This window comes from Ipomoea nil, unplaced genomic scaffold, assembly GCF_001879475.1.
Source record: "Ipomoea nil cultivar Tokyo-kokei standard unplaced genomic scaffold, Asagao_1.1 scaffold1407, whole genome shotgun sequence".
NCBI classification, from domain to species: domain Eukaryota; kingdom Viridiplantae; phylum Streptophyta; class Magnoliopsida; order Solanales; family Convolvulaceae; genus Ipomoea; species Ipomoea nil.
This window is the reverse complement of record NW_017617835.1, coordinates 6,366,100-6,390,394: the sequence shown is the minus strand read 5'-3', so window position 1 is coordinate 6,390,394 and position 24,295 is coordinate 6,366,100. Positions and strand designations below refer to the sequence as shown.

General features: G+C 36.8%; 4 protein-coding genes across 10 annotated transcripts in view; 2 read left to right on the top strand and 2 right to left on the bottom strand.

The window, feature by feature from the left end:
- Window positions 1–3,816: 3,816 nt before the first annotated feature.
- LOC109186157 (probable methyltransferase PMT16) lies at window positions 3,817–7,126 on the bottom strand. Of its 2 annotated transcripts, XM_019336082.1 has the most exons (5): window positions 6,202–7,126; window positions 5,233–5,443; window positions 4,430–5,105; window positions 4,231–4,308; window positions 3,817–4,125 (listed from the first exon to the last, which is right to left on the bottom strand). In XM_019336082.1, exons 1-5 carry the CDS (start codon window positions 7,039–7,041, stop codon window positions 3,909–3,911), a joined length of 2,022 nt encoding a protein of 673 aa, XP_019191627.1. In that variant the 5' UTR covers window positions 7,042–7,126; the 3' UTR covers window positions 3,817–3,908. The 2 variants fall into 2 exon arrangements, with proteins under 2 accessions (XP_019191627.1, XP_019191629.1); XM_019336084.1 differs by lacking the exons at window positions 3,817–4,125; window positions 4,231–4,308 and adding an exon at window positions 4,327–4,358 and having other exon boundaries at window positions 4,407–5,105.
- A 2,507-nt stretch (window positions 7,127–9,633) lies between these two features.
- On the top strand, window positions 9,634–13,634 carry LOC109186328 (E3 ubiquitin ligase BIG BROTHER-like). The gene is made up of 8 exons (XM_019336268.1): window positions 9,634–9,877; window positions 10,526–10,682; window positions 10,804–11,029; window positions 11,342–11,379; window positions 11,471–11,527; window positions 12,324–12,445; window positions 13,045–13,153; window positions 13,416–13,634. The coding sequence occupies exons 2-8, from the start codon at window positions 10,563–10,565 to the stop codon at window positions 13,452–13,454; spliced, it is 711 nt and encodes a 236-aa protein (XP_019191813.1). The 5' UTR covers window positions 9,634–9,877; window positions 10,526–10,562; the 3' UTR covers window positions 13,455–13,634.
- Window positions 13,635–15,189: 1,555 nt separating this feature from the next.
- LOC109186325 (F-box protein PP2-A13-like) overlaps window positions 15,190–24,295 on the top strand; it is a 29,279-nt gene continuing 20,173 nt past the window's right edge. The window contains exons 1-3 of one of the 2 annotated variants that reach the window (XM_019336264.1): window positions 15,190–15,716; window positions 15,882–16,003; window positions 17,707–18,136. In XM_019336264.1, coding sequence (XP_019191809.1) covers window positions 15,390–15,716; window positions 15,882–16,003; window positions 17,707–18,136 — 879 coding nt within the window. In that variant the 5' untranslated portion in view covers window positions 15,190–15,389. Of the gene's footprint in view, window positions 15,717–15,881; window positions 16,004–17,706; window positions 18,199–24,295 lie in introns of those variants that run through there. The other variant, XM_019336263.1, reaches the window with a different exon arrangement.
- LOC109186324 (dihydrodipicolinate reductase-like protein CRR1, chloroplastic) lies at window positions 18,721–21,234 on the bottom strand. Of its 5 annotated transcripts, none has more exons than XM_019336259.1 (9): window positions 20,825–21,234; window positions 20,599–20,664; window positions 20,311–20,406; window positions 20,018–20,140; window positions 19,786–19,878; window positions 19,520–19,621; window positions 19,203–19,289; window positions 19,021–19,081; window positions 18,721–18,940 (listed from the first exon to the last, which is right to left on the bottom strand). In XM_019336259.1, exons 1-8 carry the CDS (start codon window positions 21,176–21,178, stop codon window positions 19,049–19,051), a joined length of 954 nt encoding a protein of 317 aa, XP_019191804.1. In that variant the 5' UTR covers window positions 21,179–21,234; the 3' UTR covers window positions 18,721–18,940; window positions 19,021–19,048. The 5 variants fall into 5 exon arrangements, 3 of the variants coding, with proteins under 3 accessions (XP_019191804.1, XP_019191805.1, XP_019191806.1); XM_019336260.1 differs by having other exon boundaries at window positions 18,721–18,889; window positions 19,034–19,081; XM_019336261.1 differs by lacking the exon at window positions 19,203–19,289.

Genomic DNA, 24,295 nt, shown 5'->3' with positions numbered 1-24,295 from the left:
CCGGTCTCGGAGACATTCTTCTCCGTCGTCTTCTCCTTGCCCTTCCCGGCCACCACCCGGGTCACCAGGATCTCAGATGCGTCCACCACGTAGCCTTCAGCCGTGGTGACGGTCGATGCCCCTATGGGTCGGGCAACCAGGACCTCTTTTTCCCCAGCCGGCTTGGCCTGGGCTTTCTTCTTGCCCAGCGAAATCTTGACCACCGGGCGTAGTAGGATGTCTTCATCTCCAAAACCGGCCATCTCTGCAAATAAAAGAAAGGGTTAGATCAAGTTAGAAGCACGGTCGGGCTATTAGGGTCGGAAGAGGAGTTAATGTTGGACCTTTGCCCTTCCGTTTGCCCCGAGCGGGCATCCTTGCGATCGTCACGCCCCGGGGCTCGGGCTTGTATTTCTCAGGCAAGTCGTATACGGGCTCGGGCAAGTTGGCCGCCTCGAGGGACTTGGGCGTTTTGAAGATCCGGTATTCATAAACCTCGCCCGAGATCTTGGTAACGACGTCTATAAGGGCCTGAGTCTCGGTTGGGATGACTTGCTTTTGAAAGCGCTGACTCCAGACCCTCTCGACCGGGAGGATCCACGAATCGTATTTCACTGAGAAGATCCGGTTCTTCCACCCCCGGTTGTTCCCGGGCAGCCCCTCAATCGAGCACTTATCCGCTCGGGACTGGGTCATAAAAAATCCGCCCCCGTATGCGGCTGCCAACACCTTCACCTGGTAAACAAAATTGAACAGCTCCATGGTGCAGGCCAAGTTGTGCCGACTGCATATCTGGGGGAAGCACGCTATCATCCGGTGCGCGTTCAGGCAGATCTCTCCGGGCATAACCTGGTAGTAGCCCAAGAATGCGGTGAGGAGGCTTGAAAAGGGGAAAGTGATCGGGGCCATTAGTGAATCATAATGCATCCCGAGCCACTTCCCCCGGTGCCGCTCGATGATGTTCCCGAGCTGCCTGCTAGTGTCGAACTCGACCCGACCGGCAAGAGTTGCAGCGATTCTGCTTGCTTCTCCTTTTGTCAGCAAGCTCATCTGGCTTTCGACGCTCTCGCTGTTAAGGAATTCAAACCCGTCCCCGCTTGGCGCTGCCGGCCCGGCCGGGTCTTCCTCGACCGCTTCCGCGTCGTCTGCCCGGTGGCCTTCTTCGGGCTCAACCTGAGGATAATCCCCTATTACCCTCGTAGGCGTTCCCCTGGCGTCTTCAGCCGGGGAGTTCCGTCTGCTCGTGGACGTTTCTCCGTTCTCTTCGCTCGAGCTCCCCGACCCGCTGGAGCTCGACCCCGACGTCCCGGAGGAGCTCGACGACCTTTCCTGCTCTGGGACCCGCTCGGGGATTTGTCGTGGTCGTTGCTCGACTTCCGGGGAGTAGGACATGATGTCCACCTCCTCGCTGAGATGCTCGACTTCCTCGTCATAGTCCGCGATCGAGGCGTTTTGGCTGTCAGAGTCCGTCATTTCGATCTACCTAAAGGTCGGTCGGGTTAGTAGAGGATTCGAGACGTCCGGGACAGTTAGTTGCGACCTATCAGTTCTACGTATGAATGTAAATGCTAAGTGAGAGAGGGGGCTGAAAACTTACCGACTGAAGGTGCTTTGCGAAAAGAGTCTTGAAGTCTTTTGCTCGACTGCCTTGCTAAAGTGCTCTACTCGGGACTCTCTGAGGGTACCGATCGAAGCAGTAGGTTGGAGAAAGTTCAAATGGAGGCCTCAATGGCCTATTTATAGGAGAGCATTTAGGCGGGAAATGAGTCCACTTGCATGACACGACCCGCATTGATTCCGAGGCGACCGTTGCAGTCGTAGAGGCCGGCAGTGGCCGACACGTGGCGAGGGAAGGAATGACAGCTGGTCGGTCGGTTGGGTGGCCGACGGTTAGGCTTCTTCATCCCGTCCCGTTTTTGCCCGGACGGTCAAAAAGGCCCGGGCTGGGGGGGCTCTTGGTAGGGAATATCCCGACCGACATAATTTTCCCCCGGTTGGTGTGCCTTTGTCTTTTCTTCTTGTCTTTGCAGGTAACAGGTCGGGCTTCTTGTGAAGAACCCGGTCGGACCGTTGCCCGAGCGGCAGTGTCGACCACCGAGCGGTAGCCCTTTGGCGAAAGAGCTGACAAAGGACACGTGGCGGCTCCTTGCGACGACAGACAGGGCACCCGGGAGGATGACACGTGGTGGCTACGTGGAGAGCATGCCGAACGACCGGATTTGTGTCTCCGGCGCAGCGGCTTTAAATACCCACAGTAGCTACAGTGTGAGGGACTTTTGGACGATCGATAGGCTGTTGTTAGAGAATCCCGACCGCGGTCAGTCAGTACTCAGAGCAACCAAGTAGATTGTACTTAGGGCCTTCACCGGGATCAATAAAGATATTTACTTGCTTTAATTGGTCTCATATTTGCTTAATTATTGCTTACATGGTAATTAGCAGTATCAGAGATGTCATCACATTAATTGGCGGTGTCAAATTGAGTTTTAATTGCACTCTCTGTAGAAATTTATAAAGTCACTTTATGTGAAATCATTTCACAAATCTTTATTCGTGCAACGGTATAAATTTATAAAGTCACTCTATGTGAAATCATTTCACAAATCTTTATTCGTGCAACGGTATAAATTTATAAAGTCACTCTATGTAAAATCATTTCACGAATCTTTATTCGTATAACGGATCAGGTTAGGATGTAAATGTAATACTTATAATGAAAAATGTAATACTCCGTACTAATTATGAATAATAATATTTATTATTTATAAATACTTTTAAATTAAAATGTAAAAATATTACATTTTTCATAAATAACAAGTACCTTATTCTTTATTACTAACAAGATGTAAATTCAATGACATATTTATAAGTCACATTTTGTTTGCCTGATTCGATTAATGAGACTTGACTATAGTTGTTTTTAATTCACTTTTTTATAATATTAAGTTTAGTATTATTATATAAAATTTAAATATTTATGAACTATATTAAAAGAATTATTAAATAAAAAATTAAAAATAATAAAAAACTACTAAAAAAATCATGGAAAAAGAGTTATTTTAATCAATGAATATTAAATATACCAAATAAAATGAGATATTGAGAGAATAGTTTATTGGAGCCTAAGCTAGTAGCTTGACCACGCATGAACTTATATACGGAATACCAACTAAATGTTTAGTTGGCAATAATGGACCCTATTTACCTACCATTAATTTATGCTTTTGAACTTGCTGTAGCCTGTAGGTAGGGGGTTATCCCATTTGTTGCGAGTCCGATCCAGTCGTAACCGTTGTATTATTCTTATTTTTAACTTATTTTTTACCTTGTAGAAACTGGAATTAAATTTTGTAAATTTTATAAAAGTTTTGTCTTTCAATTATTTTCTAATGTAGTTTAAAAATTTTAATTTGAACATTCATATCTTGAGATATAATTAAAATATTAAGAAGTAGTCAGACCGAGAAAAATAAAGCTTAATGTGACACGTTGACATTCATAGTCGTGAGTGTTAGGGTGAGTCTTTATCTTCACTCTAAAATAAATGTATTTTTTCTTCATTTTCTTTGTTCCTTTGGATCCTAGATCATGACACTTTCAACTCATTTTTTTTAAAAAAAAATTCTTGACCTCTCACAGGATTCACGAAACACATATTTGTATCAATATGACGTCAAAACACATTCAATTGAACTCTAATTTACATAATTTTACAATCCATACCTCCAAATCACCTTAATGACACAAAAGAATCAAATAAACACATACTTTAACTTTTAGTTAACACAAAATCATATGAATTAATGTCAAATATACACAAACGTAGTAAGAGTTGACACTTACATGAATGTGGTTAACCAAATAACTAAATAAAAGTAGATATATAATTGTTTAAAGGGAAAAAAAAAAAAAAAGTTGAAGCTAGCTAGTTAGGCAGCAGGTGCAGTCCAGTATGTCTTGACAGCAAACAAAAGCTTCTCCCTCTGAAGCGGCCCATCTTCATGGTCTACAACTCGACTTTCCCATTGCAGCCCATCTGTAATCCTTTTCACTTTGATTAACACATCCACATCGTCTCTTATGATCACGCTTCCTTCTGGCCTTAGTATCCTATCCATTTCTAGCAGTATATCTTCCATTTCACACCTACGTACATATATAAATACCAAACCATTATCTAATTAATTAGCATTATATATATTATAGTAGTAGTATGTACAGTATTAGTTAATTGCCACCACTAAAAATCACCTGTCTTTGTATAAAGTGAATATCGAATCCGCGTGAATGAGATCATATGTTCTAGGGTAGGTTGACATTGCCTCGCACCTGTATGTAACGCAGAAAAAATTAAAGGCTCAACTTTTAACTACACACTACAAGTAACAATGACAAGAAGAAGAAGAAGAAGAAAAGAAATAATATTAATTAAATAATTTTATCATGGTACCAGGTGTGATATGTTCCGATTAGTCCCCGTTCATAAATGACACCGAGTGTATTAAGCTTAGACTCGACGGGAACCACATTCATGACCCAAAGAGAGTGATCTACTAAAGCTGCTGCAAATCCTCCCAAGAATGCATTCATGTCCAATACGTTTCTATACCTCCCAGCTTCAACTAGTTGCCCATCCATCACTGCACTGTAATGAGATATTCTTTTATTCCACAGTGTTGAATCTTTCTCAAATTTCTCACCACTAATCCCATCTATTGTTCCCCTTTTTATTCTTGGCGGCACTGCGTTTAATCTCTTTGGCCATTTCTCCAACTCTTTTTCATCGGACACTTGAGGTAAGGGTGTTAAACATGTTTGTAGATCAGTATACCAGGCCATGTCAGGATCGTTGGATGCAGGGCACATTGGTGGCGGCGCCTGTCGGAGTCGAATGCAGTCCATGTGATTGTATGGTTTTTGCCAAATAGCAATATCGTCAACTTCCATGAATTTTTTCCAGCACAAACTGTCTGCAACTTTCTCAATTTGAGTTTGTTCGGCTTCCAGGTCTTCCTCCGTCCTATCCCACCCTTGCCAGTATCTTTTCCATCTGATTGGTGGGCCGGAGAGAATCCAGTACCCACCAGGCCTTAGCACTCGATCAACTTCAATCAAATACGCCCCATCTACATACATCATATATATGTATGTATATCATCCCATGCATGTAAATATATAATTAAATTAATTAATTAATTAAAGTACGTAGTCACGTACACCTGGATGGCCGGCCTACATACTATATATACGTACCATATTGGCCCCAAGGAATGAGGCAACGAGAGCAATGAGCCATGTCAAAAGCTTTAGAGGGATAGGGAAGTCTCTTGGAGGCTAAAATGCCAATCAAAGCAGGAACTCCTCTTTCCAAAGCGAATTGGACTTGAGATTGGTGAGTGTCTCTTGGTGCAAACGACATTGTAAGTATGTTACGCGACAACAGATATGCTCCAAAGCTAGCAACCTGTTAGTTAATTAGTACACACACAATTCAATTTTCTCTAACGTGTATATAGTAGCAAGCTAGAACGTGTATATATTCCAAAATACAGTTTTTTTTTTTTTTTGAAAATAAAATACAGTTAGTTTATTGTAACTATATATTATGCTCACTGATAATTGGTTTAATTTTCTCTTTAGGTAGCAAGTGGTCATATTGAGAGCTCATACTATACATTCCAAAAAGTCATTCTCATGCAACGAGATTCTTTTCGAAATAAAACCTAGCTACATGCAAATGTGTATGAAGCCATTGCATGCACGTTTTGAATTTAAATGACAAACAGCCAAATCTTGACTCCGACTACTCATTAATTCTCTAGTCAGGCCAACTGCTACATTAATTTGCCAACCAAACTGATAAGTATTTCTATTGTCAGAAACCATTCTGACAATTCGTTAATTTAATTGTTTCCGATCCGTTAAATTAATGTAGTTTGTCCTTAGGCCGGATATTTTTATTTCCTTCCATTTTATATTCTAATTAAATATCATATAACAAATTAAATACTTTATTATTAATTAATATTAGTAGTATAAGTATTACATTTTTATATAGGCCGACTCAACCGGATATGTCTCATAGATAAGAATCCATGAGACAATTTCACATAAATGTGAACTTATTTTAAAATTTGCATGTGGATGATTAATGCAAAGGAGAAAATATAAATTAATTATTATTGGCAATATAATGAAAATTAAACTTGTTACCGTACGTACCCCACAGCCAGTATCAAGGGCAGTCCTAATGGAGCCGTCTTTGAGATTGATTAATTTTCCAATGTCGTCAATGTAAGCATCAGCGCCGTTGCGAAACATTGTGCCACCACCGGGAAATTTGAAGCGGTCGCCCTCGAACCTAATCCAATTCTGAACCGCTTTCTCCACCGTTAATTCCTTGTGAGGCACATTAGTGTACCAAGCTACATCCCTGCTCTCCGGCCACTTAAACGGGTTTCTGTATCCGAACGGGGCGGGTATCCGACACTTGAGAACTTCACTCTTCTTGGGGCAGTGCCTCTCTCGGTATATCAACCGCTCCCTATCGTACGCCAGGGATCTCTCCGTGTCTTCGCAAGGAGTGTACTCGCTGTACTTGACGTCACACGGCGGGTAAACTTTGACGCTATCCTCATCATGGTTGCCTAAAACAGCTCCGCCGTCGCCGTCGCCGTGGTGGGTGGTGAAGTCTAACCCTGCGGAATGAGATGATAATGATTGGGTGGTGGAGGAAAGGGTAGTGGCGGTGTTTCCGGAAAATAAGCAAGTTTTGGCAGTGGCTATTTTGGCGGTGAAGATAGAACTAATAGAAGTGCCGGAGGCGCCGCCGCCGTTTTGCCAAGTTCCAAAATGATAAGAGAGAGTGCAGAAGATGGCAAGCAGGGCAAGATAAAGAAGCTTATTATTGGGGGAAGAATAATATTGATGGTTGTGTAGAGGTAGGGCAGGCTTATAAGTTGGGGTGTAATAAGGTAGGCCGCCTGAGCTGCTACCCTCACCCTCCATGGAAGAATCAAAGGATGGATTGATGGAAGTAACACCCAGTTTTTTGCTCTTCATCACCTTACACCTTAGTCGTGTAAAACTGAGGAAAATTAGATAGCTGATTCGAGGTCCGCAAGTGTCGGAGACACTTAAGTATAAATAAATAAATAAATATAGGGGCACACTTTTATATATATATATATATATATATATATATATATATATATATATATATATAGGGGCACACGTAGGTGAGACAGATCCCAAACTCCCAAAGAGAAACGAGAACCAATTCAAACTCCCAAACAGGTTGTATGCGAAGGGATACATTGTGATAGAAAGGACGGGTGCTCGTCAAGACGTTAACTTTCGTGCACGGTCCCCACAGACGGCGCCAAAATGATAGTGTTAATTGCCACGTAAGCGGTAAATAACTAACACAAGACCAATTAAAGCAAGTAAATGACTTTTATTGATCAAGTTGAAGGCCCTAAGTACAATCTAAATGGTTGTTCCGAGTACCGACGGATTGCGGTCGGGATGCTCTGATAACAACCTATCGATCGTCCAAAAGTCCCCCACACTGTTGCCACCGCGGGTATTTATAGTCGCTGGGCCGGAGACACAAGTCTGGCCACCCGGCATGTCACCCACGTAGCAATGACGTGTCTTCTCCCCGTTAGCCCTGCCTGTCAACGCCTAACACTGCCACGTGCTTCCTCCTGGCTCTCTCGCCTAAGGGTTCTCACTCGGGTAACGAAGACCTCGGTCGGTTCCGACCGGATTCTTCTAAGAAAGTCCGACCTGTAACCTGCATAAACAAGAATAAAAGACAAAGGCATGTCGGTCGGGGTATTCCCTACCAATATTGTTGCTCGGTATATATTATATTGTTGCATTTCTAATGCATTTTACTTGCACTTAGGTGCACTTTATGAAACTGTTACTTGCACTTCGAATTTGAATTATTTATAAAATTGTCATCGCATTTTTAAGTGTTCCTGATCCGTTAGATGTGGACAGATAGACGACTACGAGCCTATGATGGGTTCTTATTCTTCTACTGGGCATGTGATTCTCACATGATCCGTCACATATATACACACACACACACACACACACACAAACGGATCAAATGAGAACTCGCGCCCATGAGAGAATTAAGAACCGATCGCAGTCGTCCATTTGGATAGATCTAACACATCATAAACACTTAAAAAAAAACTCAATGACATTTTTATAAATAATTTAAACTTCAAAGTGCAAGTAAATTGTGTTAAGTGTACAAATAACAGTTTCTTGAGACTCACATGATAAAGATAACTTATCATATATATCTTACCACATTATTGAGTAAGAAAAATACCATATGTACTCTCATTTTCTACTCCAAACTTTTATTCTTACACACAAAATCATGATGTAGCCACTTGCATGGTGACTCACATGACAAATTTAACTTATTAGTGTCCGCCACATCAGATAGTAAATATATGGGAATACATGTAATAAAACTAATGGCCCATTTAGTACACTATCATTTGGTTGTAAAGGAATTGAAATTCAATGAACAGGGTGAATTACTCCTTTTGGTTGGAGGGAATTGCAATTCTCTCCAATTACTGAATTAGAATTTACTATCTGATGTGGCGGTTATTCGGTAAATCGGTTTTGTTGTTTGGGCTTAAAAGTGTTGTGGGCTTTGTTTTATTGCTTGCTTGGGCTGGGACTATTTTATTAATATCTCATTGTAATTTAGTCTTGGGCTTGGATTTTTTGTTTTTCTCGATTTGTATTTGTAATTAAGAGTATGCTCCAGTGTTACTTGTACTAATTGACCTTATGTTTTTTATTTACATATGAGTTAATTCCAACAATGGTCCTCTGACTATGTTGATTTTTTTAAATTAGTCATCGACTTTTAATTTGGACACTTTACGTCTCTTGACTTTCAATTTCTTTTCAATTGAGGTCATTTCGTCAGATTACGATAAATTGGACTTTAAATGAAAAGATAAAGTAGTCATTTTATCTGTCTAATATATAATTCTTTGTATTTCTCCCTTATATGCGCGACTTCGGACATCAGATTCACTTAATTGCTTAATCTCTAAATCCACTCGAAGAACAAAATTCTATTAGGGATTAAGCAATTAAGTGATTATTATGTCCGAAGTCGCGTATACAAGGAAGAAATATGACAATGGTGTCCTTTCATTTATCCTTTCATTTAAAGTCCACTTTACCGTAATCTGACGAAAGGACCTCAATTGGAAAAAAATTAAAAGTCAAGGAACGTAAAATGTCCAAATTAAAAGTTGAAGACTAATTTTAAAAAATCAATATAGTCGAAGGACCATTGCTGGAATTAACTCTTTACATTTTCCAATTTAAAAATTTAGACCCCCTCCTCCCTCCCCCAAAGAATTCCAATTGGGTGCTGAATGGATAAAAAAAAAAAAAGTGTGAAATCATTTTTGCTTTCACAGTCTCACCTATACACAACAACTACTCTATTTATCACAAATGGGTGCTGATATATTTTGTATTAATTAATTATTTATATTTATAAATAAATTTTAAAAATATAACATGTTAACTATATTTGATAATTATATATAGACCCTGATCCATAGATCATATTATAATTTGCCGTGTCTATTCGGTCTTCCCCGTCCTTTCCTAATTTATATCGCCGGCCGGCCGATCTTTTGCGCAGAAAAAAGCAGCAGGTGGACCCCTCCACCCAGTCGCTTTCTCACCACCTCCCCGCAATCTTAAACTCAGATTAGTATCTACGGAGGAGTATCACTTTCTTTCCTTTCTTCCCACCTTCTCTTCTCTTGGCTTCACTACACTCTCACTCTCTTTTGCTCTGTCAAGAGCCCAGTTCCTTTTTCTTGAGTTAAAGGTGAAATTTTTCTCAATTTTTTGCATTCTTGAATTGTAATTGAATCAACTCTCTTCTCTGTCAATTCTGATGAATATGCATAATTGCTGCTAGATTTTTGTGCTTTCTGGAGCATATTTGTTTTTGTAATGGCAAATCCTCTGTGAGGCGTAAAGACTAAAGATTGCATCTTTTTTTTTTCTTTTTTTTTTTTTAAATTATATTTTTTAAAATCAAGTACTGGTGAGAGCCAAGTGAGGATATCCTTTTCCATCAACATCTTAAACAAAACAACTTTGCTTTGCATTTTTGCCAGTTTCTACTGTGATTTTCCACTTTGCCATCTTGTGCAGTTGGATCTTCCTGTGACTTGGTTGGTCGTCATGAATTCATAATTTATTAGTGTTTATTGTCAATATCAGTCTTTCAGAGCTGTCTTTATCATTTGGAGTTGCTACAATTAGTTTGTGATATTCTGGGACTACTTTGATTTGGGTAGAAAAACAGTAATTAATACTAGTGATTGCTCTCTGTATCTCTTAATGTATTTACATTTGTGGTTAACCAGTTACCAAGCTGTGACAATAAAATTTCTTCAAGTCTTCCTTTATCTGCTCTATATTTATTGTGTTCTTATAAACTGAGTAGCGTTGACTCAACTTTTTGTAGGCTGCCAAAGAGATTCCTCCTATCTGAAACATCCACCATGAGTAACGCTGAGCTCAATATCCATTATTCCACTGATGGAATCCCGCCTGAAATTAATCTAAAAGAGTTATTTCCTGAGGATGGTGATTTAAGTTATGAGGAAGTTCTCCAGCAACAGGTACTGTGGCTTTTCTTGAAGCTTCTTTACCTTTCTTTACATATATGGTTGCCATAGAATTGCAATTTCATATTCACTTTTAATTGTAAAACGAATTTCACAGTTTCCTGTCATGTAATAGGAAACTGTGTATTTATCACTTCAAGCATGTTGGAAAAACGAAGATGCTCTTGGTGAACATGGTCAAACCAGTAATGGTAGTCAGGTTTCAGCACCAGATGATGAATCCTCGCATGGTGAAAGCATTGCATCACAATTGGCTCTGGATGAAGCTCTAGCTAGATCATTAGAGTTGGGGGATGATTTAGAAAATTTCTGCACACATCAAGACCATGATACAGTGGCTGGTAATTACGCAGTGTCAATTTTGTACAAGCTGTAGTGGTTTAAGGACTTAATTTCCAGACACTAGGGAAATTATTTGCTGTTCAACTGTATTGAGTGTTAAGCAGCATTCTGTAATGAATGGGTTTAGGTTATTCAGAATTGAAAGAGGGTAGATAGAGATGAAATGAGTTGGATTATTTTAATTACCAATTTCTTATGGTGCTATTTCTGCTAAATGTCAGGTTGACCATTATCTGTTTATTAACCAAGAATATGGTTAGAATAGAGGACTCTTGGCCTGGAAGCAAAACTAACCTCTACTTTGTTTACAGGAAATGGGGAATCCACTCATGGAGAAACTCCTACAATGGTCTCATGCAACACTTATTGCTCCCTCCAATAGTTTTCTACACAATGAGTTTATTAAATGTGTGATTTTAGGTTTCCATGTCTATATGCAGGCTGAAAGTTCAAATCCAAGGGAAGATGATGTTGATCCTGACAATATGAGCTATGAGGTTAGTTTAGTAATAGGGAGTGCCATATTCTACTGTTTGTTTTTCTCTCAATTCTGTGAAATTCTTTGCTTCTGGACTTGAAACCAAAGCTTTACATTTTTACCTTTCCACCCTAATATGGTTTTCTTACATTTGACAAGAGTAAATTACTCAAATTTCATTCAATATTGGTTGTGTCTTAGAAAGTGAAAAATCAAAGTTGCATCTTGAAGGATGGCTACTCTTACACTGTCAAATTGAAATTGCCACATTTGTTTTAGTTTTTGTAGAATGGCAATGAGGCTTCTGTCACACTTGTATCATTTTCTGGAAGATATATCTTTAGTAATCATGACAACATTGAACATGAGATGATTCCAAATGCTTGAGACGTGATGATTAGCTTTTCTTTCTCAGTTTCATTTTGCTCATGAAAATTCAAGTTTGTTTCACTGGAGAAAATGGAACTTCTCTTGAAAAGGTGGTAGGGAACATTGCAGAATTTTAAAGGCAATGATGTAAATTTCATTTTTGTTCTTCATCTTAAATGTGCTTGCTCCTGCAAGAATATCAAATGCAAACATAAAACATAGGGTATATGAATGATGCCAATTTTGTCAGTGGACTTGGTTTGCTTCCTTCCTATTCTTCCATGCACTTTCTTCTCTGTTAAGAGTATAGAAAGGCTGGGAGGGGTATGAGCCATCAATGGCAATAGTATTTCTGATACACATATGAGGCTATTAAAAAAAAATATCATGTTTGTACTACACTATAACTTGTGCTACTGACTTATCATCTCTTTTTCATTTGTCAGGAATTACGGTCATTGGGAGAAGCTGTTGGGCATGAAAGCAGAGGGCTGTCAGATGATGTCATATCTCAATTGCCAACTTTCAAATACAAAGTTGGATTTTTCTCAAAGAAACAGAAGGATGAGTATGAGCAATCTTCATTAAAATATTTTCTATCTTCCTTTCTTTTCGTAGTTGCAAGTGTTAGTGAAATGTCCGTGCATGTTCTTATGAAAATATGAGCTGTGGAAATGCTTTAATTTAGTCATAGTTCATATTAACACATCCCTTAAATATTGTTAGTAACTTGTGCCATCTGAACCGTTTTGTAGACCATGAGATATAAGTAGGTAAAACATACATGGACTGGAGCATCATCTTATATTTCAATTAGGAGGCTTTTATTTGTAGTTCTAACTGTTAGTGGGAATGGCACTGTGTGTACTCAGTTGTCACTGCTCGAGGCTGAATTTTTGGATGCTTGTATTTATATATAACATGCCATGTAGGAAACTTTAGTACAGGGTACTTATCTATAAATGATGTGTATAAATCCCTAAACATTGGACGTTTAAAGTTCACTACAAGTACATTGAAAGTGCTTGATTGGGCAGTGACTGTGTTGTCAATTCTAATGCATATAATATTATAAGATTTACTGAGTTTGGTAAATCCCTTAGCTTTATCAAGGATGGTGATAACCTAGCATCCCGCTCACAGTTATATTTTGCTATTTGCATCTAGGTGTGTTATATGTTACGTGGAATATACATATGGAGATGGGTTGATGAGTTTACCTTGCGCACACAAGTACCATACAAAGTGTATAACACGCTGGCTGAAAGAAAGCAAGGTAATAAAATGCCACTTTGAATATCTAATACATAATACTCGTTACGTTAAAGGTAATGTGTTACGTTGTATGTGCTACATATATGGTTTGTTAAACCACATATTTGTATGTCTGTTGTGTCTTCACTTTGTATTTATAAAGCAGAACAAGATACCCGGACAGTAAAGCAACAGTTAAATCCATTCAGTGTTTCAGTTTGAAAGCTCTATCCTAGTATGTGATTTACCTATAATATAGCAATGAGCGTGGGTTTGTCTTGCAGAATTGCCCCCTTTGTTATGAAGAAGTGCAAGCTGAGTGATGAGCCTGCCAAAACTTGAGAATTAAGCTACCCATAAGGCATATGGCTGTACGTAGCTAGGTTTGTATTGTTTCCATTTGCTTTAATTTGGCTCTAGATTGCAAAGCTACTGTTTCTTGTTCTCCTTAATTAGTTGTATAGGAACACACGGCCTCCTTTACTTTGTATTATATATATATAGCGCGTGGCCGGACTCTAATATCAATTGTTAGGATCAGACACTTATTACCTCCACGTAAAAAATTATAGTTAGTAACGAAAGCATAATTTTATTTTCTTAGAGGTACGGTGTTGGACTTGGTCCTTCATTGACCGTCGCCCAACAATCCCCTAGCCTGATGGACTTGTCATCCAACATATGTATATGTATAAAATGATGCATTATATTTGAGGTATGGTATGGTATGGTAACTCAGAAGTCTCAGATCACGTGAATCATGTATTATGTAATAATTGGATATGGTATGATGCAGCAGCTAATATGGATTAAACAAACAATGCAAGTTGTCACATTAATTGGCGTATCGGTGGTTGGAGATTGCATCATATATATCGTTGATTATATTGGGCTGCCTGATAAGTGAGAACTGTACATCTTATCATCCACTTGTATTATCATATCAATTTCACGGACTTCACCACTCCAGCAAATTAAGCATATATAAAATTGGAACAGTAATTTGAATAGACCAATCAAACGTGATTAACGTGAAATTAGCTTTGTATCCACTATCCACCACGTCAAGACCTGTTACTTAATAATACCATAAATTTAATTTGTTTGGGCGCACACACACACACATATATATATATATATATATCAATCAAACTACGTGAATTGAACGAGCAATTGAGGATTTTTTATTTTTATTTTTTAATTTTTGCTTTTTACATATTATTATAATATATAATGTGAGACGCGTGAAATGTTTAATATAATTTAATAATTAGTTTAACATTGCATGTTATGATGTGAAGAAAATTAAATATGATGTGAAACGCATAATTGAACTCCGTCCATATATAATAATGGCAATGGAGCTATATACCCTTCCAAATTAAAGCACGTGCATGGAAATCTAATTATTTTATTTGGACAACATCTCCCATGAGAGCAACACGCAGATCTTCATATGTAAAACAGATTAGGTATTTTTATTTCTTATTAGTAGTTTTTCAACACTAAATATTACATTTTTCTTTATAATAATCAAAATGTTACATTTTTCTTTATAAGTATTATATTTTTTATGATAAGTAACAATCGATCAATTTATCCTTATTAGTATTATACTTTTTTTTCTCATAAATAACTTTCCAACCCTTAAATATTATATTTTGATTTTAAAATATTACATTTTTCAACAAAGTATTACACTATAACAAAGCAATTTATTCCTGATTAGTATTAGTGTATTAGGTTTTTTAACATAAGTGTTATATTTTCATCTTAGTTCAACCCACAAGTCTCGTTATATTAGAGACTTACTCTTTCATTTGACGTCTTAATCCCTACGTTAGCGTGAGTTTAAAGCGCAAGAAGTGAACAAATGGGTTTAACTGGTCGACATGTTACATACTACAGTAATTAGATTCTTCATTTAATCATTTCATTGTTGTTGTAAAAAAAAAAGATTCTTCATTTCATTTAATATATTTGTAATAATATATACTCCGTATATGGTATATATATATAGGCTAGGCATTAGGCAATAGGCAAGTGGAGTCTGTCCTTCCTAGCTAGCTAGCTATTAGCCTTCCGGCCAATTCCTACGTGAGCGTAGAAGATGTATGTATAATATAATTAGGGTAATTAAGTCCGATCCGTTAGCTTTAAAAGCTAGCTAGCTAGCTAGCAACGCAGCACATGAGAGATCGATCGAAGAATTGAATTGAATTGTGCATATATATATATATATATATATATGCAATATAATGGGGGCAGGTATTTCAGGAATGATGGGCGGCGACGGGTGCAGCTGCAGGAGGAGGAGGAGTAGTGAAACGAGTATTGGAGAGTTGCCGGAAAACTGTGTGGCGTTGATTCTTTCGCGGTTGGAGGCGACGCAGATTTGTGCTTTGGCAGCTGTGAATCCAACCTTCCGTCGAGCTTCCTCAAGTGATGCCGTCTGGGACTCCAAGTTGCCTCATAATTATCACTTTCTTCTCAACAACCTCTTCGCTCACAACACTAATTTCAACTCTAAGAAACAAATATTTGCCACACTCTCTCGTCCTACTAGATTTGGAGGAGGCTACAAGGTATGTAATCCAACCCACCTGCGCTGCTCTCCTTAATTACTTCCTCCCATCTCATCTTTAATTACATCAACTTTATCTGTATGTATGTTCATCACGTACTGGAAATTTAATTTAATAATATATATAAAATGATCGGATCCAAGTAATAAATACATATATGTGCAGGAACTATGGTTGGAAAAGAATGGAGGAGGAATATGTGTGTCTGTCTCCTGGAAAGAGATGAAGATAACCGGCATAGACGATCGGAGATACTGGACTCATGTCTCCGATTCTGATGAATCCAGGTTTTTTTTCTTCCTCTTTTTATATCATTTTCCAAGTTTTCGTGTTTGGACGTGCCTGGAAAATCAAGTCAACGGAAATCATTTTTCATTTTTAAAAAAATAGGTTTGTTTTGGAGGAAAATCACTTTCATGAAAAGTTAATTTCCAACTTTTACACCAACTTCACACCACCACCACCAATACAAGACCACACTACCACCGTCACCACCACCACTGCCACCACCAACACTATCAACAACATATCACCACCACCTCACTACCACCATCACCACCAAATTATAAATAAAAAATTATTTACCAAACACTTATATTAATTGTTTGACTAGTTAAACATGATAAAGTTAATTAAACAAATTAAACTTTAAATATAAGTCATTTTCCAAACACACTCATTATCTTCCAAAGTTACCATCCCAATTCATCAGTCTGTACATATGTGCTATGCCTATAAGGATTATGGGTTGTTGACGAAGCCTTTTGTCAAGGTGGATCGATGCCCCATGCCTCTAAGGAGTTGATCTTTAATTTGTCCTTTTGTATATATACATACGAAAATTAAAAGACTAATTTGTCCTTTCGCATATATACATACTAAAAAGGATAAAAGGCTTTAAAATGTTAGTTATTAGTTATAGAGAAAGGGTCAAATAAGCTCCTAAATTTTACTTCAAAAGTCAATTAGTCTTTTAAATTTTTAGAAGTTACAATTAAATCCACAAACGTATTGTTTTGGAGCAATGAAACTCACTAACATGTTGGTGACCTGTAATTGCATGTCAATTAGGGTTTCAGCCAACTCCGGCGAACCTCCGACAAACATCTGACCAAATTCCGGCCAACTAGATCAAATACTAATTAACGATCGGCGACGATTAACAGTCGCCGATCACATTTTGTCGGAGATGAAGGTGACCAAGTTGATCGTCTTCTTGGGCACTAAGACTTATTTGATCATTTTCCCTCAGTGTTATATCATAATTATAATTTATAATTATGGATCGGACTAGGTACAAGTCAAAAAAATTTGAGAAATGTTTTGGGTTTATATCAAAGAATTGTGGGACATTATTGTTCCCATAGTACCTTGTATAACCTAAAAGCATTTGATTTCTAAGTACATGTACTCTCAAATCTACTCTCTCACTTTTATTTTTGGTAAACAAAGATATGATATTTTTATCATGTGGGTTCCAAAAAAAAAAAAGTGTCTACCTCAAAGAATTTGTTAGAGGAAGTAGAAGTTGGGAGTAAAGAGTGAGAGCCCATGTAATATTTTTCAAAACATATTTCATTTTCATTGAAATTGTACTAATTAATTAAATATAAAATACAAAGTGTCAATCATAATAAGTTCATAACCTCAGAATTTTCTTTAAATTTATACTAATTAACACCTTAGAAGAAAATACAGTAGTGAAATTAAATGAAGATTATGGCAATATTCATTCTATTTATCACTATTGTAAAAATCGCGCCTAGACGCTAGGCGGCGCCCGAACTCGTTGAGGAACCTCGAAATAGGCCTCTTCCGCAGCCGGCCGCCTTGAACTCTGGATTTTTTTGGCAAATAATCCCTTAAAATATTTTTTTTTTTTTTTTTAAATTGCCCTTGTCTTTTTCAATAGTGCTATTTATACTGATGACTAATAATCTGATATGATCCACATGATTGTAATTATATATATGCATTATATTTGGAGCAGATTTTCAAGCATTGCATATTTGAAGCAAATATGGTGGGTTGAAGTAGAAGGGAGCTTAGAGTTGGAATTTCCAGCCGGAATTTACAGCCTTTTTTTCCGGCTACACCTGGGAAAACCATCTAAAAAATGGGGGCGGCGAGTTTGCGAGGTGGAACAAGTGCATGGGTGGAACATGAAACCAGTTCGGTTCCAATTATCATCGTCACACGGCCAACATGTTACTTGTCAGTATTATTTGAACCAACCTGCCGGAAAATGGATACATTATCATGTTGGAGATTTCGTTGTGGAGAACTCTCATCTTCCGACCAACCTCAACTTTTCCATGACTCAAATCGATTGTACTCACACTAAAGGTGGCCTGTGCTTAGATTCCGTCTTCATTTGCCCTATTAAGCTTGGAGAAAAATTTAAAAATATTTCATTCTGAGTCGATCTTTAAAAAAAGAAAAAAAAAAAAAAGAGTACTATATATAGCATACCCAATATTTATATGTATGTATGTATAACGAACACTATTGTACGTACGTATTCTAAAAAATCTGTGTAGTAGGCAAAAGACTGAAAGAGTGAAGTTTAATTTGGTATGATTCATTGTTAGCTTAGCTTAATTAAAAAGGAATTGAAGGAGTTACGTTGTTTGCTAGCTTCTTTTAATTCCTAGATTGGTCTGATGATCTAACATTTGTATACTGTAAATGGTATTAGCTAGCTAGTAAAGAGAAATCTGAACCTACAGTACATGCATATCTGATCTTCATATATATTAGCCATCTCTGTTGATCTGATGTAAAAGATCAGATCAGAGAGGTGTATTGTATTTTATCATGCATGCCAAAAGTTGGATCAATTCTCTGAGCGCGCGCGTATGAATTCATATATATATGGTTTAACATATATTATTCTTTCTTCCAATTCTTTGATTTAATTATTTTGCATATATAGCAACCTCTGAGGAGGATATTATTGCTTCAATTCGATCTCCCAATGCAATTCCTTAATTCCATTAATTAATTTGTAAGTCTAATAAAGTAATATATATAATGCTTAGAGATCGAGATATGTTGATGAAATTCTGGAGATTGAGAAAGGGAAAATCAAAGAATGATATGATGAAAATAATGAGGTATGGTAGCTAGGTACTGCGTGCCTGAGTTCCATTGAACGAAGCATGCATATATTTCTGCAAATTAAAAAGAAGCTAAGGCCGGTTACATGCATATATATATATATATATATATATATATATATATATATATATATATATATATATATATATATATATAGAGGGAGAGAGAGAGAGAGAGAGAGAGAGAGCCGTAGGTACGTGGTGGAGTCCTAGCTACAAAAACTTCTCCAATCCGTAGACTAGATTCTGCAAACAATAAATTAAAACCAAAACGTAGAATAAGTTGCTGATGATCGATGCTAGCAGGTAGCTGCATGCATATATCAGGAATCTATATATTAAGATCCAACTACTTGTACGTACGTACCTTTAGGCGCACAACTTTTCTGATGGCCAAGAGTAGGCCTGGCATCAGACATTGCACATCTGTGATGTCATGTTTAAGTGTGTAAACCTGACACCCACCCAGGCCAACAATTATATATATAGGAGGAAAATGTAGTTGTCCCAAATTATATTTAATTTATATATATAAATAAACTAGCAAGATTGAATTAATGCAAAAATTAAAGTTGATATATGGCATGGAATATATATAATCAGCGCAGGTAGCTAGCTAGCTAGCAATAGCATAGCATTAATAATTTTGTCCGATCCGATCCATGCATGCAATATAATGCTGACCTCGCCGGGCCTGGAGAAATAGACTGTTGTGGTGGATGGTAGGCCTGGTAGAACCAAGCTATGCACACGCACTCCATCTTCCCCCACAATTTGGCCCCTTGCCTAGCTTGTATAACATATATATACAACAACAAACAAAATGGCAAGTGCCCCGATTATATTTCATATATATGTATGTAATGAGATGAACACTAGCTATAATTTTCCTAGCTAGGTGACCGAGTATGCAGTATGTAGCTAGCTAGCTTCAATTCTTACATACATACCGGAGTCTCTGCGGAAATGTCTTCTCTGTTGTACATTTGGCCCAGATTTGAAATGTTGTTGGCAATCTGTACTGCATCCTGCGATGGGAAATCCTGCAAGTGCAACAACACATGCATATATATAATCTCTGATGATTCAATATGTTGTCTATGCCTTTCTAAGCAGCTGCGCTAGTAACATATATGCATGAATATAGACAAGTACATATGCACATATATATAGTGAACTTACTGTTATTGCAGAAGTGGATCTTGACTCAACAATTTCAACGTTGTTGTAATGGAAAGAAGCCGAAATTGCAGCTTGCTGAACAAGTATTGATCCTATGGAAAGCGTAGGTGCTACCAAACAGCCCTGTATGGTAATTGGTAGGTAATATGTACGTTAATGAATGCAAGCTATCTAGCGTGTGTTACGTTACGTTGTACACTACTAGGTAGGTAATTAAGGTTAATTTGTTTTGTTTTTAATTTAGAGCTGAGCGAGAGATGGATGGATTATATATAATAACATCTCTATCTCACCATGCTGGCCTTCTCACAGAAAGCAGATAGGCCCATTACTGTGTCTTGCTTAATCCCAGGCACGTGCACCACACTTCTCATCCCAAATGCAGCCGCCTGTCGTCATGTAACACGTACAATTAAGGCTAACCCACGGCTGCTGTCAAACCTAGCTAGCTAACTAGCTTAATTAATTGCTTAATCCTTTAAAATTAAGATAAGATTATGCATATATATATATATATATATATATATATATATATATATATATATATATATATATATATATATATATATATGCCTACCTACCTGTTTTACGTTTTCATAAACTGTGGAAGCGTCAGTGAAATCAAGTACCACTCCCGTTGCATTCGACTGGATATTATGCCGGCAGCCATTATATTAATAATTAACAACAAATCAGAATCATATCCGAATTCAACTAACTAGAATTAAGTGTTATATATATATATATATATATATATATATATATATATATATATATATGATTAATTACGTATGTATAGTATAGTACCTGAGAAATGGAAGCCAGAACCATAGTGAGGTCGTTAATAATAGGGACTTCTAATGGCTCTTCCAGTTCACACACTTTGCCGATGTCTTCCCCGACTAAATGGGAATCCACGGCGCCGGCAACTTCCATTCCTCTGGCTTTATTTACGGCCACCACAGCAGCTTTTCCTATCACCTTTGCAGCTCCATTTATGATCACCTTTATATTTTTATTATTATTGCTCTGCGCCGCCGCCATGCCACACTTGATGATTGAACCCGCCCTGCCGCCTTTCACCCTTGTAATTTCACCATTCTTGCAGCTGTACCAGATATGAAATTTGCAGCTCAATGCTGCAGCAGCAGCAGCAGCCATGGACTCTAATCTATCCTATTGCCCGCCCGGATAGGATGCCGCAGTATGTAGTACGTGAGAGCTTCATTTTCTCACCTTATACATAGGATAAGGTTTCTAGCTATATTAATACTAGGGGTAAAACCGTAAAACTCACCTTCCACCCATTTATATTACTAAATAATAGTTAGGCAGCAATTTTTTTATTTTTATTTTTTTTATAATAATAACACAATAAGCATACATGTATATACAAACACATCCATTAGAACAACATAACGTATCTCTGAAAAAAAGGGCCCAGATAATTAATTAATTAATTAACTTGGACCGACAACATCTGAATTATTCACAATGAGGAAATAAACTGGATTCTCTTTACAACATTTTGTGGCAGGCAAGCAAGCAAGCATATTATATTCTAGACATAAACCCGGCCTAATACTTGTTTTTGGTTTTGCTTACTTCCTTCTATATATCATGGAAAATTATTGTATGGATCACCGTCCAAATAAAACAACATTGTGAAAAATTATGAGTAAAAATAATGTACATTATATGTTAGAATGATTTACTTCATGTATTTGAATAATGTACATTACGAATGAAATATCTAGGGTAATATAATGTACATTATGTTTTAAAATAATGTACATTATGTTTTAGAATAATGTACATTATGAGTTATAAAACTATATGTTGAAGCTGGGTGCGTAAAAAAATAAAATAAACAAAATGACGTCATTTTTGGACCATGGTCCACGCAATAACTATTGAAATATAATGCATGTCATTACTTTTTTTAGGCTATCTATATAAAAATGTGAAAAGGGTCAAATATAATCGGACATTCAACTTTAATTTACACGAAAGTGTAATTAGACCTTTCAATTTTTAAAATGTGCAATTAAACATAATTCGACTTATAAAAATCGGTTAAATAAGTTTGATTTACCGGTAACAACCAGGTTACTTGCAGAAAGTACGTCGTGATTGACCGCTGTCGTTCACAAAAATTGCCACCTGGTCGACTGGATTGGTTTCCGTCTTCAAAGAGGCTATCGACCACCGTTTGTTGATTGGTGCTAATTTTTCTTCTATAACATCGTCGAAACTATAACGCCCTGCTATTACAAGTCACTAACTAGCTATTATGTTCAAATGCACCAAAATGACAAGTTGAAGTGTCTAATTGCACCTTTCAAAAGTTTAAGGATGTAATTGCAGTTTTGTGTAAAGTTAGAGGGCTTGTTTGGCCCTTTACCCTATAATAATTAAATTACAGCAATATCTACTATATGGTACAATGGTATACTTTTAAATATATATCAAGTATTAACGATTAGTTTGGTTTAAATGAACATTATACTTTAATTTGTTATAATTTTTATATTATATCCAACTCATAATTTATTTTCATATTTAGCAATTTGTACAACTTAAAATTATTTTTCGTCTGATCTGTCTCATTTTCTATATGCATATATATGTTAAAAATTTTTATCATACGTTTGAAAAAATAAATAAATAAAACATTTCATGCTGAAAAAAAAAAACAAGCAATTCATTTTCTATTATAATAAATTCTTCATCAACTAATAAACAATGTTAAAATATATTTTTCCTCAAGCTAAATTTAATAAAAAAAAAAGTTCTTCAAAAAATATATTTTTCTAAACTACACATGTCATGAAAATATAAAATAAAATAAGCAAATCGTGGACAAGGAAGGGCAGCATCGCAGTCAATTGTTATACCATGGACCAAGATTTATTTTACATTGTGAATAATGATCAAAAAATTATGTACCTATAACTAACATATTATGTGTCTTTAATTAATAAATTTATCTTTGCAAATTGAAAACACTTAATTTGTTAATTATTTACACATAATACATTATATACAAACACATAATATATTAATATCATATTCATTTATGTTTTTGTAATTAACATATAATGTGCTTAATTAAAATATTATTTATTTTTAATTTATTTACAACCATATAATCTATGAAGTGTATGTAGATAATATATTAATCGCAAATACAATATCATTTTATAGCATTACCTTGGTTCACTGGTATAATTTGCCCATCGTGGTGGATTAGTACGTAATTATCCAAGTTTAGTCCCACGGAATTAGATGAAACCACAAGCTAGACAGTGGTTTAACAATTTTCCATTTATAATATTCGCGTGTCGGTACACTGATTTTTCTTTTTCTTATAATAAAGTAATATATACTTACCCAAAATAACTATATGCTAAAGAAGAACGGTAAAACAATCCATTTTTAATGATAAAAGAATTGGTCAAACGCGGAATAGACAGCATAGCTGCATAGCAATTAGCAAACCGACGACAACCGACCCTCGTTTGGGTTTTGTTAATCACACCAATTCATGGACGGTTGAAGAACTGCCACGTGTTCGCATCCTCTGCTCTGTACTCATGTGCCCCTCCTAAACTGTCGGTGGCAATTAGCATGGCTTTCTAGGTTGGAAAGGTGAAAAGACGCAATATATAATTTGTACAACACCAGTTTTTTGGGAGGAACAATTATATTATTTTTATGCAATATATATGTATGACGAAATTATATTAGTATATCAGTGACTCAAATTTCGTTCAAAATTTATATTTTTTGTAATATAATACATTATCTCCATTTTATTTTATAGATATCAATTTAATTAGCGAAAGTTAATATATGTTGATGAGTTTTATGTAGTTGGAACAAAAAGTAGTGTACTTGGTGTTGATTATGAAAGAAGATGAAAAAGTAAGGAAAGAAGAAAGTATAAATGTCGATTAGGTTTGGGGCGAGAGTTGGTGGCAATTAAAGTGGAAAGCTGTGACATGAACGACTGGGCGGCCCAGAGAAAGAGATGATTCACCAACTTGCCTTCATTCTTCTTCTTCTTAGAGCATCCACAGTAATGTATAATAGGGAGATAATAGTACAGTAATATGCACTTCAACTGATGGGAAGCAAAGATAATATCAAAAATAATCATTCTGCAAATGCCAAGATAATGACAGAAAAAAGAAAGAAAAAAAAAAAAAATAAGCGCGCTTTAGCGCGTTTCGCGCAAAATGGAGAGAAAGCCGGGCGCGTGCGTTGCACGTGCTC

What these genes read in the sequence shown, in the direction of transcription:
- LOC109186328 (XM_019336268.1), top strand. Translation starts at nt 10,563, where the DNA reads ATGAGTAACGCTGAGCTCAATATCCATTATTCCACTGATGGAATCCCG. An exon ending in AGGAAGTTCTCCAGCAACAG is followed by an intron (nt 10,683 to 10,803) that starts GTACTGTGGCTT and finishes GTCATGTAATAG; the next exon opens with GAAACTGTGTATTTATCACT. An exon ending in TCAAAGAAACAGAAGGATGA is followed by an intron (nt 12,446 to 13,044) that starts GTATGAGCAATC and finishes ATTTGCATCTAG; the next exon opens with GTGTGTTATATGTTACGTGG.
- LOC109186324 (XM_019336259.1), bottom strand. Translation starts at nt 21,178, where the DNA reads ATGGCTGCTGCTGCTGCTGCAGCATTGAGCTGCAAATTTCATATCTGG. An exon ending in TTCTGGCTTCCATTTCTCAG is followed by an intron (nt 20,665 to 20,824) that starts GTACTATACTAT and finishes CATAATATCCAG; the next exon opens with TCGAATGCAACGGGAGTGGT. An exon ending in GAAAAGTTGTGCGCCTAAAG is followed by an intron (nt 19,082 to 19,202) that starts GTACGTACGTAC and finishes TATTGTTTGCAG; the next exon opens with AATCTAGTCTACGGATTGGA.
- LOC109186157 (XM_019336082.1), bottom strand. Translation starts at nt 7,041, where the DNA reads ATGAAGAGCAAAAAACTGGGTGTTACTTCCATCAATCCATCCTTTGAT. An exon ending in CATTCCTTGGGGCCAATATG is followed by an intron (nt 5,106 to 5,232) that starts GTACGTATATAT and finishes TGATGTATGTAG; the next exon opens with ATGGGGCGTATTTGATTGAA. An exon ending in ATCGGAACATATCACACCTG is followed by an intron (nt 4,309 to 4,429) that starts GTACCATGATAA and finishes CGTTACATACAG; the next exon opens with GTGCGAGGCAATGTCAACCT.